Here is an 18,095-nt window from a genome sequence, read left to right as displayed (position 1 = left end):
AGATCTGGGAGGTGGTGTAATGGGCCCAGCACCTCCGGAGCCATGAGGGTGAGTGCCAGGGGGCACCCCCATTCCGTCAGCCTCCCCAGGCTAATGCACCTTGCAGTCCATCATCAGTTTTCACACTGGGCACTTCTAATATTGAGCTGTTGTAGTGAAGCAACATGAAAAGCTTTGGCCTCCCATTGTCAAAATGAGTCTGGAATGTTCACTGGAATAGCCTCACATCATGTACGCAAAGCTATCTGCTGCCTGTATTCAGAGCGTGTGGCGCCATTTCTCCAGGCAGGGAACGTATCACCTCTTGCTGGCAGAATATTTTGACTGCAGTTATTTTGTCTGATATTAGCCTGCAGTCTTCCACTTATTCATTAGATCCCTCAGCCCTTGTTTTTCACTTGTAATTCTGTAATTATACCAACTGTGATAAATACTTTCTTACCTCTTGAAGAAGTGCATCTCAGCACCTTTGCATGGGAAAGGAAATAAGCATCTAAGTGAATGTTTGTGCCGTGAATTGATTCAAGCAGATATGGGACTTGTGGGTTTACATCAGATCCCGCAGAAATGGAAGAGGGAAACTCTTTCAGGAAATGATATGTACATGTGTGCAACCAGTTGAGAGACGAAGCAACACTAAATTCTTGTAACTTCGCCCAGCTGGTGCAGGCTGCACTGACATTAGGCTGGACCCTCTCATCCTTGGGTTACCTGTTGAAATTCAAAGCAGATTTGTAGCAAGCAGAGATCATTACGCTCTAAGAGCCATTCGGTGCCCTGTGTGAAATGCACTGAACGTCTCAGTTCGAGTCTAATGGGCATGTGTCCAAATCCAGAAACTATAATTTTAATTGGCGCTCCTGTTGATAGAGACAACATGGAGGCTAAGGGTTGAACAGGATAACAGACTGAATTTACACTCCTTGTTCAGGCCTGGGTTAAAAACCAGTAGAGTAAAGTGCAGGATGTTTGTGTAAATGCTGCACAATAGGAATATTTTTTGAATTAAGAAAGGACTGGAAATTTCAAAAGCATTTGTGAAGCCTAAAGTCTCCCGGAAAACCTTAACTTTTGTTCATTCAGAGAAAAAAAAAATTGCTAGCAACGTCCACTCAGCTGCCTGAAACTTTGAGGTGTCTTATATAAAAAAGTAGGGAAAAATGTGTTCCAATTAAAAGTCACAGAATGCCAGGAAAATTAGTTAAGGGACTGTATGTACTGTGCTTTCATATGAATAAATGGCTGTTTAAGCAGAACCAGATCTACTGGTCTTACAAATATATTTTCTTAGAAGAAATTTACTGTTTCCTAACAGAAAGGAAAAAGAATGGCCTCCCCTCACACACACACACCCAAAAAGAAAGAAAGAATATGTCCCTATCCTATTGCCTGAAGCAGCTCTGTGACCATGAGTATGCATTGTCTTCAGAGACCGTATATTGCTGAAACTCCTTGATGGAATGAGTTTTAATTTGGTTTACTGAAAGCTTTAGGGGATATGGCTCTCTACAAATTAGACCACAGGAGCTATAAAATGAAGAATGTCCTCCCTAATTAGAAACAGTGGAGAGGCCTGGTGTTCTTCCTAGTTACAGCCTCGTGGGTGCCCTCTCACATCTAAGCTGGGCAGACGCTTCTCTAGTAAATGTTGTCTAGCTTCTTCCTGGAATTTATCTGTTGTCCAATTTTCTGTCTCCAGTTCTGAACAAACCTTCCTTTGCCGTGGTTGTAAATCCCTAACCTAAGCTTTGAATGACAGCTGCAAAACAAAACTGTGTTTGTTTTTTGGTGATCTGCCACCACTAGCAGGGCAGCTTCTTTGTTTTAAATATTAGAAAATAGTTTTCAAACTCAGATGAACGTGGCAGTCAGTTTAGCTGGGTTCCTTTTGCAGTGTGCAGCTGCACTCGTTTCCTTATTCCTCTTCTTTTGAAGTTAATGAGAGCTCTAAGGAGAGGAATATAGATAGACAGAAATAAATTATGCTTTATGGTAATCAAATTCCATTTTCCAGACACATTTTTTAACAAGAAAGCGTTCATCAAATGGGGATCCAGGATTCTGGACAAGAAAATAATACAGTTATTTAAACATGGCTAGAAAGAAAAAAAAAAATGGTGCCTACAAATCTAATAGTGGGATGTCTACATCTTGTCATTTGTGCCAAATTATAAAACCAAATGTTAGCATAAATGCACGAGGATGCTAGGCATAAATGCATGGCACAGAAGAGCCAGCTACAGCTGTATTTCCAAACCACCTGTGTTTTGAGAACTGAGTGTGGGGATGAGCTGAGAACTATTCTGAACTTAGGCAGCTGTAATTTCATGGTTTTAATTGTCAGCAAGAGAACACATCCAGGCTCTTAAATCATCTCCATCTTTTCATGTAGACTTGCATGGAATATGACCAAAGATCAGTCTAATTGAAGCTTTCATTTGCTTCTGACATGTTGTTTCCACTAGGAATTGTTGTAAGGCAATTTGAGAACAATTACAAGGTAAATAAAGCAGAAGAAAAAGTCAAACATGACTCCAGAATATAAAAATGAAAATTTAAAATCAATTAAAATATTTATTTAGCTGCTCAGTGCAAGGTATCACTGATGGGGAAAGGTTGTCTTTTTAAGCATGATTGCTGTTGCATTTTACCAGTGTGTATAACGGAGTGCATCACATGCCTGCCTTATTTTCATGTAGTGTTTCATCCTCTGGCTTTGTGGGGGAGCTTGATGCCAAGAGAACTCACTGGAGACTGAGTGACAGATCAGGCTGTTGTCCCACATTCCCTTTCTACTAAATCACAGTTTTCTTTAGATGGAAGGTGGCTATTGTGAAGCTGTCAAACTGTGGGAAGTTAAATGGGCTGAAGTGAAGGCTCCTGTTAACAATAGCAGCTATCTCTGTCAAATGAAAGCTCAGCAGACAGTTACAAGGCAATTCGGCACTGATGGGTGGTCGATTAAAAACAACAAAAGGCAAGATGAATGAAAGGGGAAAATCCCTATTACTTTGTGGTGGGAGCAAGGGGAAAACCAAAAATAAAATAAAAAACCCACCTCAGTCAACCCTATAGCAATTGGAGCAGACTTGTAGTTAGCATGACCTTCATAATCTCAAGTATGGTTCAATAAAACTGACAAGATTATTTTCTCTTCAAGCAGCGCTGAAGTATTTTCATTGGCAGAAGTCTGGGAAAGTAAAATAAATGCAGAATTCGAGGCAATTGAGGAATTCTTGAATGTGATAACAGCTGGAACATAGAGACACCAGGAAAAATAGCTAGGTTTTGTGCTAAAGACATTGTGACTTGAGCTTTTTTTTTGACAGTGCCATATCTGAGATTTTGAAAACTGCACTGACAACCAGAAGAGAATTAGAGAGAAATCACCTCTGAGCTCAAGAGAGCACTAATTTGAATTGGATTTGAAATACAGTGTTTGAATTTCTTTGGGAAATTAAAGGTAGTGTTGCATCCTGATGGTTACCCAACTACCTAACAGTTTGTATCGACTATGTTTGTCAATTAACAGCTCTCCCACCAAACGCAAGATGTATCATGCACTTTTTTCTTTGTGGGACTCATCCTACTTTCACTGAGCTATGATCAGAAGTTGGAAGGCCTTACAGCTTGCATGTCAGACATAAGCTTAACACTTGTTCCTCAGACACTGTCACTAAGACTTAGGGTTTCAGCACCAAATAGCTGAAGTAAGATGAGAAAGTAAAAAATTAATAGTGTGGAAAAGAAGAGATGCATTATATTGGTAGGAGATTAAGTTTTTGAAATCCTAGTGAAATTCAATAGGAGGCAAGCACACCTATGTCTTCTTAGATCCTATGAAGTTCCCATTGCTTTTCTTACAATATAAATGAAAGGAAGAATTCCATGAAAATCAAAAAGCCAAGGAAAACAAATGTGTTCCTACTCAGCACAGAATTGGGACTCAGGTTGCTGCCAACAGCAGAATCGGGGTACAAAAAATGATTCTGAAAAGAGAATGCAATAAAGAACTTGGGAGACACGTGCTCCACAGGCATGAAGAACCAATGTGTCTTTCCAGTTATATTAGGAAAAATAATTTGGTGATTACGAATTGTTGCACTGAACCATGTCCTGTAAACAGGATGTAGACCTAGATATACTACAGGCTGGATCCAGTCTGACAACTTTGACATATTATAGTAAAATTTGTCCCTGTAATGTCATGATTTCATTACACTTCACCAATGAAATTAAATTTGGACTGCATTGCCTTGTAAGTTTTGCCCTAGAAGAAAAGGTTTAGCATCTGTTTACCAATTTAATGTAGTAATATTCTTGCTTAATTGTCTTAGAATAACATCAAGATCATAGAATCATGGAATCATAGAATGGTTTGGGTAGGAAGGTAACACCAAGATCATCCAGTTCCAGCTCCCCTGCTGTAGGCAGAGACACCTCCCACTAGAGCAAGTTGCTCACAGCCCTGTCCAGCCTGGCCTTGAAAGCTTCCAGGGAGAGGGGCATGATGGACATAGAAACCAGGTGCCAGGTATAAACGTACAAAAAGGAAAAAAAATCAGTATTCTGGAATTTTCTTTCCAATGATGTTTCTATCACTGAGAACCATGTTGTGATTTTCAAGGATGGCATTGTGCATTTCACCTGGTAACTAAATTAATTTGGAAGTATGAAAACAATATTAACCCACCTCACAGATAATCAACCAGATCATGTATTTTAAACATCTATTATAAAGGCTTTGCTTTGGGAGAAAAAGGTTCAAGCTCCTTGTAAGGAGGTCATCTTTCACCTGGTTTTGGAAATGACATGTCATGTTGTCACTAGAAGCAGTGCCATTAATTAGACATAAACAGTGGCAGTGGATATCCTTACTGTATCGTTTTAAACAAACAACTGAATATTCTGCTCTTGGTTCTTTCCAGATTCATTATTCTAATACTGGAGAAGTCTCCTCAAACACAAACTGAGTGGGTAGTTCAAAAATAATGTAGGTTTCCTAGGAAATGTAAAAAACAGAGAGTATTTGTATGCCTGGCATGTGTGAATGTGGGGAAGTGCTAGTTTTTCAGAGTGGTGCTTTTTGCGGCAGTACTGAAAAAAATAAAGGCCTCTGTAGATTTCAGACCAAAGCTCAGTTTAACCACGTGGTGTATTTTATAGGGAAAACAAACATTCATTGAGACCTAACACTGAACTTTCGGTAAGTCTGTCTTAATAACAGAAATGTGTTTTTAAAAATGTGTGTTATAAATCACATATGGTAGAAGGAATCTGTACAGCTTTCAACCCTTATGACAATGGAAGCTACCAACTTTATTTTGCATAACCGAAGAACATTAAAATTCAAACAAAATTCTTTTTGACATTTCAGAGCTGCAAAAGCAACAGCACTGAAAGCTAGACATGCTTGAGGCATACTTAGTGAGGCTGTGCTGCTTGTATATGAGGGCTGCTCTGAAAATAATGCCTACTATGTTCTGGTGTTGGCCCATGATGTCAGGGACGGATGTTGGTGATATGGCTGCAGTCTGTACCTTCCCACCAGTATTCCATTACATTTTGTGGCCATGTGGCAAATGGCAGCAGAGAAGCAGTCTGACAGAGTGGTGTCGGATATGAAAGTGCAAATGAAGCAAAGGGGTGGGATTTAATTCCTCCATGCGGAAAAAAACAGCACCCATTGACATTCATCAACACTTGCTGAATGCTTATGGAGACCAGAGAGTGAACGTGAGCACAGTGAGCAGTGGGTGGTGCATTTCAGCAGTGTCGACAGAGAAATGAAAGACAAGCTACATTCCAGACATGCATGATGATGTTTATGAGTGCAGCTTGCAGACTCTTGTTCATCACAGATGAAAATGCATCTCTAATTGAGCTTCCTATATTGAAAAATAGTGTTTTGTAGCCAGAATTTTCTCTATGAAGTAATGTCATTGTGCTCTCTGTATCTATTCTAGATTCTGCAGAAACAAATAGGAGGAATTACTTTTGGAGCACCCTACACATATCAGAAACTTGTTTAGCATGCACAGAAGGCACTGTAAAATTATTTCAGTGCCATCATTCAACTACTGGGGAAAATTTCCCTGTATTACAGCCAGTGCAAGATTGGGTTTGCAGCCAAGTACATCAACATAAATGCTTAACTGTCTGGGGAAATACAAGTCGTACACTGTTACTTAGAGGAAAATGTGCACAGACATGGTGGAGCCCCTTATGAAACAATCCTCATTTTGTTAAACAATGGGATCAAATTTTCAATCAGATTATCAAGCATATTGCATTCTCCTTGCTTGCCAAGCAAAGAGAAAATATCAGCAAGACTGATATATTTTTACAGAATTAATGATGTATGAAACCTGGAAGTGGAAACATACATTTTCATTTTATCCTCTAATTTTTCTTTTTGCTCTATAAGTGAAAGGAAATGCTTGAAAGTATTTGCAGTTATTCATATCTGTTTATCTTAGAGTGATTATCAGAGCAAACAGTGTCAGGCATTGTGTTTGGATCTGAGCCTGAAAAATAGTGCTTGCAGGAGCAAGGATTAGTTGCATGAGTCAGTGTTTTCAAAACTGTGCCTGGTACTTGATTTCTATCGTGCATACTCAGTACCTTATAAATCATCCAGATTCAGAAATAATTTCCTTTTTTCTTTTTTTCTAATTTTCCCCTCTATTTATATTAATTTTAGTACATGCTGGGTTTAATCCGTTTTTACAGTTTTAGCTTGATCCACGGGATGTTCATTTAAGGATAGAATTGAACTGTCTTTACAAAGTTTGTTTTGGATCTATGGGACAGGTGTGGATTCTGGATGTGGGATTTTGCAGCTTCAATAGAATTGGCTTTCAATACTGATCATGAATTTAATGCAGCAAAAATGGAACTCATCTTCCCTGAGATCTTATCCTTGCTTTCTGTGGGGATTTCCTTGCTGATTGATCAGTCCTGAACAGCCTTGTGTACCTGCCAGGGTCCGTTTATAAAGGTGTAGTGCCTTTGCAGCACTGAAATCTCAGTCATTTCTGTTATGCAGTCATAATAACCCCCTGGCACTTGTTCATCTTCCTCATGCCCAGCCCCTGCTCTTTATTCCTCGTGCACCACCAGTATGCCAGTACCATTCCTCCTTGGAATCCTGCTTTGGTAACGCACCCAGTGAAAATCTCTCTTTAAGTCAAGTGCTAAGTTTAAGGCATTCTTGAAAAATCTGCTGTGTGACAAATTTCACTTTGCTCCATCTGAACAAACACTATTTCCAAAGCTAAATGTCTCATTCTCTGTGGCTTAACACATCACTGAAAACTGTCACGTGGCTGCATGGCTTTGCCTTTTCAGTTACTGCCTCTGGAAGAGCTCCCATTGCAAGGCTTTATTAAACACCTTGAGCCTTCCTTTTCAACAACCAAAGACGTACTTTGCAGTTCTATGAAGTTGTTGTTCATTTGCAGTGAAATGAAGTAGCCAAGCCCCTTCACTGCATTACAGCACACTCACCTCCAGCAATTCATTCATGAGGACAAATTGACCCCAGGAATTCAAAAATCTCTCAACCCGAGGTCAGTGCCAGAGTCTTTGTTGCCATTCTTCCACTCATCTAATTAGGGTCTACTCACACTGAACTATTTAAAATACAAGCACATTGTTCAAAGTGCAGCTATTTTAGAGCGGCCTTTGTTGTGAAAGAAGCTGACAGGCCTTGCTTTTCTTTGCCAAATTCTCTTTCCTTTCTCTGGTGGTTAGTAGATAAGCACTGCCTGAGCTATAGAGGATTTCCTGGGTTCCTTTTAGGAGTTTGCTAGCTTCCTCATTTTAGCAAGCACTGTAATTTGTGTGAATGTTTTTCAATGGTCATTTTAAAAATAGTGCTTCTAACAGGGGAAAACGTGCTTCGTGTTAGGAAGAAGAGACAATCAATCTTTTCCTTTCCTAGCTATTCAGCTATTCCTCCAAAGCAAGATGGGCACAAGTGTCTATCCTACAAAAGCACAGTGATTTATTTATTTTTTTTAGTTTATCTTCCATATCATTCACCTCTGACTTTTCTCTATTCCACTTCACTGCCCATTACTTTTAAATGGATTTTCTTTCTCTGTCTACACATTTGGTCCCTACCTGCTTAACCGAGGCACAAACCTCATGGTATCCACGTTTGGGCTGGAAAACTCTGATGGGCCCAGAAAAATAGTTTTTCTGTTCTATATGTGCCGAAGCTATGAAAACTGAGCAAAAAGTTCCCATTTTGGATTAGAGTACTCTGAATCCACAGCAGATGTTGTGTCTGAACTGAGAAACAGTAACTAATCAATGCCCTTTTGCAGACCCGCGTTTGGTTTCAGGGATAGGCATGTACTGGCTATGATATTGGCTACTCAAAGAAGAGACTGTGGAGTGAAATAGCTTTCATGGTAATTGTAGTCAAGAGGTTGTTGGGCCTTGTTATGGCTAAATGAATTTGAAGTAGGGAAACAGATTCCGAACTGGTGAGAAATTATCCTCTGATGAGCTCTTTATTTACTTGGCACCCTGTACATCCAAGGTCCAGGCAGGTGCTTTGGCTTGCTGACTCAGAGTTCTCCTTGAATTTCTTTCGGATTTCAGATCCACTCTTTTATCTGAGGTGTGGATGAAGTGGACTAATCTTGTGGAGGAAGATTGCAAAGCTGCCCCCATCCTCCTACGGTCCTGCTGCAGGACTGTGCCCAGGCAGTGAGAAAGAGGCAGAAGTCTCCTTGTGCGTGTTGTGCTGCATATTGGAGGTGTAGGACCTCAGTGGCTACTGCAGATGAGCTGTGGGACAGGCAGGTGCTGGTCCCAACACCAATTGAGTGGAAGAGTCGTGGCTGCCACTGGTGCTCAGAGGCTGGAACAGACTAGAGCTGCTGGTGAGCAACGTTGCAGCCTTCCCACCCAGCAGGCACTGAACGAATTTCTCTATCTCATCATCTATCTGTGCAGCTCCTCCCAGCCCTAGCACCCATGCTGTAGAGAAACAGAGTTAATCTCAGTCTGTGCTGCCCTGTCCCTGTAAAGTGCCTTGGGGGCTCCATGTCATTCTTATCTCTAACACTGAAGTGCAGTCTCTCTCCATGACACTGAACTTTACAGGCAGCAATTTAGAATTAAAAGCAAATGCTTCAAATGGCAGAAATGATTTTATGTATTTAAGTAGAGGTCAGAGCTGCAAAAAATGAACAGAAAAGCTGCTTCCACTCCAGACCAGGTTATTGAAGCTTAAGATTTCCAGGCAGAACTCGTTTCCAATCTGCATAAACAAAAAGGCTTTTCTCTTCAGTTGCAAGATTAGTCACTGCAAGGGGAAAACAGAGGAGAGGAAGATTTGTGAATGTCACGTTGGTACCAACAGCTCATCAAGCAGCTCCTTAAAGGAGTCACTTTCCTATCATACTGAAAATGGAATAAAATAAAATATACAACTATGTAATCGATGCATGAAAGTAATGTCCTTCCGTGTGCACTGTAGAGCATTAGATAGATGAACCAGTCTCGTGTTACTTCTTCCCCACTGAACAACTCTTTTTAATATATTTTCTGGTGTGATTTTTTAAAGTTACCTTTGCAAGTTGCTGTGGAATTATCAATCACTTGTGTAAATGTGTACTAACTTCCCAAAGCCTCTGTGTGTACATATGCCAATCCTACTCCCATGTTATTGGACATTCTCCTTGGGGGCAGGATTGGACCTCAGTAAGGGTGTGAGTCAGAAAATTATTTGATATGGCACAATATTATTTGAACTAAACATAAAGACTTCCATCTATGCTTGCAACAAACATAAAGTTTGGTAGCAGTTTTTTCCCTCCCCCCATAGTTCTTGTCTCAGCTTTAATGAAAAACAAAATGTCTGTCAATGGAGAGGTCGTTACAGTGCATTTAGTACCAACTTAATGTTTTGGTTTTCTTGAAGAGCTTTTCGAACATAGACATTAATAGATGGCTAGATAAAAAAATTCTTCCACTGAAAGAATACATTTTGCTTAATTCTTTTGAAATTAAGAGATGATATGGAGAGATGAGTAATGAAGTGCACTTTCTGATTGTGAGGCACCTAATAGATAATCACAGGGGTTACATTTCTCTCACCAGCTGTAATTATATTAATTACTGGTATGGTGCCAGAAACACTAAGGCAGAATGAGTGTGACAACACAAAATTGAGTGTTTATTAGCAAGACATCTTTCTCCTTCAACTGGACCAGGAGGAGGCTGACACACTAAAGTGTGCTTCTCCTGTGGGAGGGAAGAGACCAGGAACCTCTATCGCATATAGGCTTTTTTGCAGTGAAGGCATATAATATGACTTCAGTTCTTTCTGAAGGGAGGCAGCTTCAGGTCAGAGGCTGAAGATCTGGTTGGTTCTTCAAGCAAATTAATTTTAATCGGGCCTCTGAAGCTACTCAAATGAGTAGAAGTTACTCCTTTGAGAAAGAGCTCACCAGAATGAGCATGTCATCGACCAGAATGTAATGAAGGGAAGCACTGGATGAGGAGAAGGAAAAATTATGAAGCTATATCTAACTATATATAAAATTGCTGGACAAGCGGCCCTGAATATTAGAGTAAATTGTGCTTATAAATTCCATTTAATCTTCTGAGATTTTCTTTTACTGTAACTCTTACACTGTCTCAAAGGAAATATTTTAAAGATGACTTGCACATTTCAGCAAAAGAATGAGTATCAGGTTTCAAGATTTATAGATGGGATGTTTTAAAACAAAAGCTCTTCTTTTTTCCGTTGGTATTACTCTACCATTTATTTTCATTTCCCCAGGTTCTTTGTCCACTGTATTATAAGCTTCTCGGGGGAAATCTATCATTAGATGTTTTCACACACATAGAGCCCCTTTCTCCCCCTTGATAAATGATAAAATTGTGCTCCAGTGTGTGCAACACATTCTTGAAATACATCTGAATTCCATTATACAGTTTGTCATTTGCATGATACCTTTTGAGTTACTACTCTCAAGAGAAGTCTTACATGCTACAGAGAAAGAACTAGGAAAATGGAAAAACAAGCTCAGTGTTTGTCCACAGCATAAAGCAGTGTAGATTGTGTTGAACGAATGGCCTTATTTCCATGAAAGTTCAGAGGGTGAAAAAGTTGTATCTCACCAGTTACTGGTCACTATTTCCATGGACAGGTGTTCTCTCCACATTCAATGCTCAAGCTGGTACAGCACTACTTTTTTCACCACAAAAACGTTTGGTTCCTTCCTGTTCTGCTTTTAAGGCTTATTATGTATCATAAGTGAAATTTGCTATAACGGGCTGTGTTTTCTGTTTAACGAACAGAATAACTAGTTGTGGCACATCTCTAATCTGAGTCACATAAACCTTCATTTTAAAGTGTCCACTTGTATCAAAAGGAGGTTAAAGCAAGAAGGAACTTCTTTCCTTGGAAAGCCCCTGTGTCATCTGTATGCTCCCTGTACTTACCACTGCTTCTCCTAAACAGTGATTTGCTGTGCCTTTTGTGTCACTAGACTTAACTTCATTCTTACCTTTTTGCTAAAGCCAAATCGTAGCAGTACAGTCTGCCACCCGTGTTTTACTCAGTGAGGTTGCAAGAGCTAAAAAGGCTGGATGTGGCTCTGGGCAGCCTGGTCTGCTGGTTGGCGACCCTGCACACAGCAGGAGGGTGGAAACTAGATGGTCTTTTTGGTCCTTTTCAATCCAGGCCATTCTATAATCATAGAATGATTTTATGATGAATGATTTTACCAGAGACAAATCCAGCAGAAAAGGCATGTGTATTTTTCTGTCACCATAGACTGTCCTCCTGCTTGCAGAAGCAATGTTCGTGTTTGATGTAATACAACGCAGATGTGAGATCTATTTTGTACAAACATGGTTTGACATGATGAAGTTAATTTTCTGGGCAGCTCAGGATTAGGGAACTGCGTAGTATTCACAGTATTCCCTTTGCTGTCGGCTTGCAACACCCTTTACCCTTCCTTTCCATTCTCACAAGGCTTTTCTACATGTCAGTGGAGCTCCAGCACAGGGGTGAACTGATCAGAGAGCCAATTAGAAGTGCAGAACCTGGATTCCATTTAGAAAATATTTTAAGCACCTCCTTCTTGATACTGACACATGAAACCTACAACAACTTATTATATACAGCATACTCCCAATACAACCCTACACATCCCAAGCAGGAAGAACTGCATAAAGATATTGGAAGGTTGTTGGCAATCCAGACTTGATTCACTTCTAAAAAGCATTCAAATAAGATACACATTAAATCAAATAAAGAATGTTGAACTTGAAAATAGTCCCTTAAGAAGTTCTAATGCTCTGTAAAAGTACCTGAAATTATGGTGTACTGTGATGTGGTGTACAGTAATTTTTCAGGGAGGAGATTATCTCACATCTCGTAATCAAATCCCATCTTGGTAATCAAAAGATCCCAAAACAGCAGGTCTGGTGTGCACTGAAGATGCAAACTTTCTGTGTGTATTCAGCCAAGCTTGGTGGCACCCCAGTAAGTTACATACCCACATCCCAGGCTAATTTTAGGGTTCTGCTGCCGTAGTTCCTCCCTGTAATGATGGCTTGGAAAGCTCATTTCAGTGATTGAGGTGTCACATGAAGTCCTATGTTATCTTGCTCTGCATCTTCGGCCTCCTCTGTTCACAGCTTCTTAGAGCAGCTCAGACTGGTGTCTAGATTTAGATTTCAGCTGCTGCAAACCATTTGGAGTGGTTGGAGGAACTGTGTGACTCTTTGTGTTGAACATGGAGGAAAAAAAACGTGTAAAACACTCTTTCCTGCTGAGAAACAGAATACGTGATACAGGCATTACCTTTTAATATTACCTGTTGATAGACACAGAGAGGTTTCTGATTAATAAAAAATGACGTTTTTGAAAAATACATGTGCAGACAAAGAGAGAATATAATTTAACTTGCTGGACCAAAATCATAGTAAACTGATCTTAAAAAGCTCATTTTGATTCTGGAATATTTCATGACATTCTGATGTCCAGTGCAAGCTGAGGGCTCCTAAAAATAATATTTTGTTGTTACAGTCTCTACTAACACTCTTACATTTATCCTAATAAAGCCCTCATTCAGACATTTCTCTAGTTAAATTTGTAAGAAGTACCTGCTTTGAGACCATACTCATCCCTGGAGAAAGTGGGTGTTATAGGCAGTCTCACCCCTACTTACACCACAGATAAATTGTTGTTTTGTCACCATGTTTCTGCTTAGCAGGAATTTCACATTCCGAACTGTAAACCTCTGAAAATTGTAGATTATAATAAATATGCTGACACAACTTTGTCTGTTAGAGTAAGTGGCATTGCTCTAATAATAAAATCAAAAATCCTACTTAATCCCACTCTTACCCTAAAGTGGTGTTCTGCAATAGCTGTGGATGAAAAGACAAACAAGTACATGTATATTCAATATTAATGTCAACTGGGTCAGAGAAGAATAGGAAATAAAATGAATTTATAACACCTCTGGAAATCGCTTTTTGATACATCCAGTTTTCTCTTTGATTTGCCCTCATTGAGGCTATTCTTTGTAATTTTAATATATCCTCAGAATTGGCCCTTATTAATAGCTGGCCTAATCTTAATAACAAATGTACACTGTAATCTCCATTCTGGGTGGGAGGTCGGCAGGTACGTAGAGCAGAATAGATGATACGAGAATTTAGGAGACTCTCTCACTGATGAACGCCTAATTTTGTGTTCAGAACTGACAGATAATGTTTGACAGAACTATTGATACAGAGCTCTTCTGTCTCAGTGTTTGAGGCTGAGCTGGGTTACCTCTATGAGTGATGGTGAAATAGTCACCCTGGGGTTATGGTTGCTGGCAATCTTAAAAAGACCTTATTGGGTTTTGAGTATCATCAGATGCTATTGGCTTATAAATGAGAGTTAATAGGAACATTAAATGGTACAAGCTGCTAGGCCTTCAGAATATTAAGCATAGTTTAAAACTGTGGAAGACCATGTAGTCCTCTGCTTTCTGTAAAATATTGCATCTTCTAGCCAACACCCCCTGGGAGCAGGGGTTATTTGAACTTTTCAGCATCCTACTTTCATTTGAACACACTGTGTATTTTTAATTTATCCCCTCACTTCTCTCCCTACCATAATATATTTATTGTTGATGCTCTACTCAGTTTCTCCTTAATTATTCCAGCTGCCTGAAAAATGTGATGCATTTTAGAAGCTGTGTGGTTTAGTTGTTTAACCTTTGAGTTTTGTAACTGAATGAGATGACATATCCTTTGTTTAGCAGAACTGGCTAAGAAGAATTATATACTCCAAATGATAAGCTTTGAACTGCTAAAGAAATACTGAAAACCAATTTTTTTCCTCTCTCTAGTCGCCTAAACATCCATTAGTCTCTTGAAGGGAACTCATAAATCCTGCAAATTTAGTTTATCTGAAACCAACTCTAACAGTTGTCCTTCCTACTAATCATGTTTTATATCCATTTTGTATTTTTCAATATTCAATAAACATGTCTTGTGCTTGCTGTACTTCTCTGGAAGGGTCTGCAGAGTAGGCTGTATAAGGACAGTTATTAATCACCCATTTCAGATGACTGTTGGCTAGTTTAGTAAGTGTATTCATTTATCTTTTTTATGTTGTTTTTTTTTTTTCTTTCCCTTTCTTCTTTCCATTTATCTAACGTGGAATTTCTTTTGTCCTTTTTGGCTTATTTCTACTAGAATATGTCAAAAAATGAATGTAACCTGGAACAGATGAAAAAAATAAGACGACTGGAAAGAGGAAAATAAAAACAGACCCTTTGGGCTTCTTTCATGAAAAGATCCTATGCATTATGCCCTGTTAGATCTGCATTAAAAGTAATAAGTACATTATCTAGCAGCGCTGCTTTAAAGCAGTAGATAATTTACACATTAAAGTGAGATGTAGATTTAAAAGTTAGAGTGTTGGACTGAATTAGAGTCAAGAGTTAGGATGATATGGCCCTATATTAAGATAGTCTCCGTTTCCTGGGGGTGTTGTCCTTCTGGTGTGCAATGAGACTTGCAGATAAGAATCTGGGGCTGTGGATGGAGCGAGGCACGGCAGCATGCTGAGCGTGGCACTGCAAGCAATGGCACTGGGGAAACAAATGGATGTGTCTGCTAGATAAACAACATAAAAAGTTCCTGCTCATCACCGAAGTCCAGGCCTCTAAAGATTAATATTTCCTGAAGAATTCTTACTTCTAAAAGATTCCTTATCCACACTACAGTCTTACTTTTATGGGTTCACATATTACAGGGAGGCATCTGCCATTTATCAAGGGGTTAATGACTAGTAGTTATGTGTCCAGATACTTTGTAACCACCGAGCTGCCCGACAACAGAGGTCACTTGGAGACAGATGACTTACAAACCAGTTTAAGGATCTCCTTGCGCTTTCTGTTTTTACGAGCAGGGCAGGGCTTCAAATGCTTTCGCATTGGCATTACTGTCCCCTCTTTAAAATTCCATACGCCATGAGGCTTCCACAAGTAGTCCTCAAACAGCAAAAAAATAATTGGAACACCTATTGATTGCCACAGTTATTTAAACGCTAACAGTAAAAAAAAAATCATGGACTTCAATCTCCATCGAAGCAGAAGGGAAGCAGAAGTTGCAATTGGTCATTCTCCTGCAGTGAGTAAAGCAGATCAGAGTGGGGGAAAGGACGCCAGTGGGTGTCACAGCAGATTGGGCGACATGCTGATTTGTGTGTCATCCTGCAGTGCAAGAGGTGAGGTGCTGGAATAGCTGCCTCGAGAGGCTGTGGATGCTCTGTCTCTGGAGGTGTTCAAGGCCGGGTTGGATGTAGCCCTGGGCAGCCTGGTCTGCTACCAGATCTGGAGGGTGGTGGCCCTGCCTGTGGCAGGGGGAGCTGGAACACGATCACTGGGGTCCCTTCCAGCCCAAGCCTTTTATGATTCTGTGAATCTATGAAGTGTGCCCAGAGGAATAGCAGCTCTGAGAGGAACCACCTGATAAAATGTAAATGCGTGGGAAAGAGTATTTGGTCACTGTTAGTGTCTTTCCAGGTAGACAGACCATGAAAGACCTTTTCTGCAAAGACAGACAGCAAATAATGATTTTTTATCCCATTTTTTATGTTTTGAAATATACTAATTTTGCCTTTAAAAAAAACCCCACAAAGTTACATGAGACAAGTGTAAATACAACAGTATGCATTATTTACCTTAATTCACCTCTTTCTTATGTCAAAGAAAAGGAAGGAGGTTTGGGGCTGCCTGACCTGTTGGGAGTTTTCTTCCCTTTTTAATGAAGGGCAGGGAGCAAAAAAAAAATAATAATTAAAAAAAAAAAATTAACAACTGGGAGGATGGGAGGACACATCAAAACTGAGAAAAACTCCTATGCTTTCTATTCCCCATTCTGCATTGTGATTTAGGTGAGGTGGGATCAGTACAGGCCTCAAAAAAGATCAGTAGTATCCTAGATCCAGAATAAAACACATTCCCCTTCTGTATTGCCACAGAAATACACATCAGTTTATATGGACTAATCACTATGAAATAATCTGCAAATAAAAGAGAACATGAAGGAGGAGCTGACTGCCAAACTTCATAATGGACAGGTCTGAAAGTCATTTGTTCTTACCTAGCATCTCACAGAACTAATAACAAACATGCACAGAGTATTCCTCAGTTTTCTTAGCATGGCTCTGATTCTGCCTGTTGTTGTTGAACTGTAAGAGTGGTTCAGCCTGTTTTACATAACTTTCATTCATTGAATGTAATTCTGTCTCTTCGGGGTTGTTTTTTTCAGGATGCTCGAGGATGATCTCAAACTCAGCAGTGATGAAGATGACAGTGAACAGGTAAAACACATCTCAGTGCATTGACCATATAATCTGACAAAGGTTGATTTTTCTTTTTTTTTTTTTTTTTGGTCACTTGAATGTATCTGTATGATCGTTTACTATACTTGCATCAAAAGCATCTTGAGGTGCTGCAGAATCCATTTTACCTGCACATAAAACCATTTCTGAATCTTTTACAGTCACTTCTAAATCTGCTCCGGTGAGAGGAAACATCTTCTTAAATAAGAATACATTTTGGCTGTTTTGCTTAATTAACTGTGAAATAGGTTAAACTAAACCAAAACAATGAATGCTAATTTTGGAATAAGAGAACAAGCATGTTGTCATCTGGGAATACTAACGTGGTCTGAGTTCCTATCCATTGTACCAAATTAACTGTGGAACAACCTCCACTTGTTTCACACTCAATTTCTGAAATTGATGACCTGTTTGGAAGTGGGTGTAAAATGACCACATCAGACCACTAACACGACTGTAGAGTTGTTTTGCACTTTGCAATTCATCTGTAGGATTGCACACATGAAGTTTGAGTCTTTATGCTTTGCTCCAGTAAGTGAGAAAAGGGCTGGAGTCCCATAGAAAGTAATTCAGCAATTCCCATTTGTGAGACGTAACATCTTCATTGTGTAGATCTAAATCAAAACTGAACGTCTTGGAACATGAATGAAGAAAAATTTTCAGAAAACTGTCTGATGTAATTCTCTGTTCTTCCCACTCTATAAATATTTACAAGTCATACTGGGAAAAAAAGGCTGGTGAAATTCATATTCTCAACATTCTTATTAGAAACACTGAGTCTTTGGTTTAAATTCATCTGTAGGTTGCTCTCAAAATAATACCTCCTATTTATTTCCATGGAAAGTGCAATAGATACAAAGAGCACAACAGCATTGTTTGATAGAACAAATTCTCAGCCACCAAACACTATTTCTCAACACAGTCACCACCATTAGCTAAGCATTTTTCCTGGAGATGAACAACAGCCCACAGGCCATGTTCACAAACACCTGCACCGGTGGAGGTGTCCCACGCTTACTAACACCGCTGCTGAAATGCACCACACAGCTCTCACTGTGTTCACATCCTCTGTTCGGTCTCCATACATTTTCAGCAAGCATAAGTGAATGCCAGTGGGTGCCATTTGTTTCTGCATGGAGGAATTCAATGTCACACCTTTACTTCATTTGCATTTCCATGTCAGACACCGTTCTGTCAGACTACCCCTCTG

At 39.6% G+C, this 18,095-nt stretch overlaps 1 protein-coding gene across 1 annotated transcript in view; it reads left to right on the top strand.

The window, feature by feature from the left end:
* The window catches only part of AFF2 (AF4/FMR2 family member 2), a 340,167-nt gene that overhangs the window by 221,970 nt on the left and 100,102 nt on the right, over positions 1 to 18,095 (top strand). The window contains exon 9 of the mRNA XM_042824815.1: positions 16,813 to 16,864. Coding sequence (XP_042680749.1) covers positions 16,813 to 16,864 — 52 coding nt within the window. The remainder of the gene's footprint in view (positions 1 to 16,812; positions 16,865 to 18,095) is intronic.

Source organism: Centrocercus urophasianus, unplaced genomic scaffold, assembly GCF_019232065.1.
Source record: "Centrocercus urophasianus isolate 14NV4802_14NV808 unplaced genomic scaffold, USGS_Curo_1.0 seq_24, whole genome shotgun sequence".
NCBI classification, from domain to species: domain Eukaryota; kingdom Metazoa; phylum Chordata; class Aves; order Galliformes; family Phasianidae; genus Centrocercus; species Centrocercus urophasianus.
Note: the sequence above shows the minus strand (reverse complement) of the source record. Positions and strands in the feature narration are given on the sequence as shown.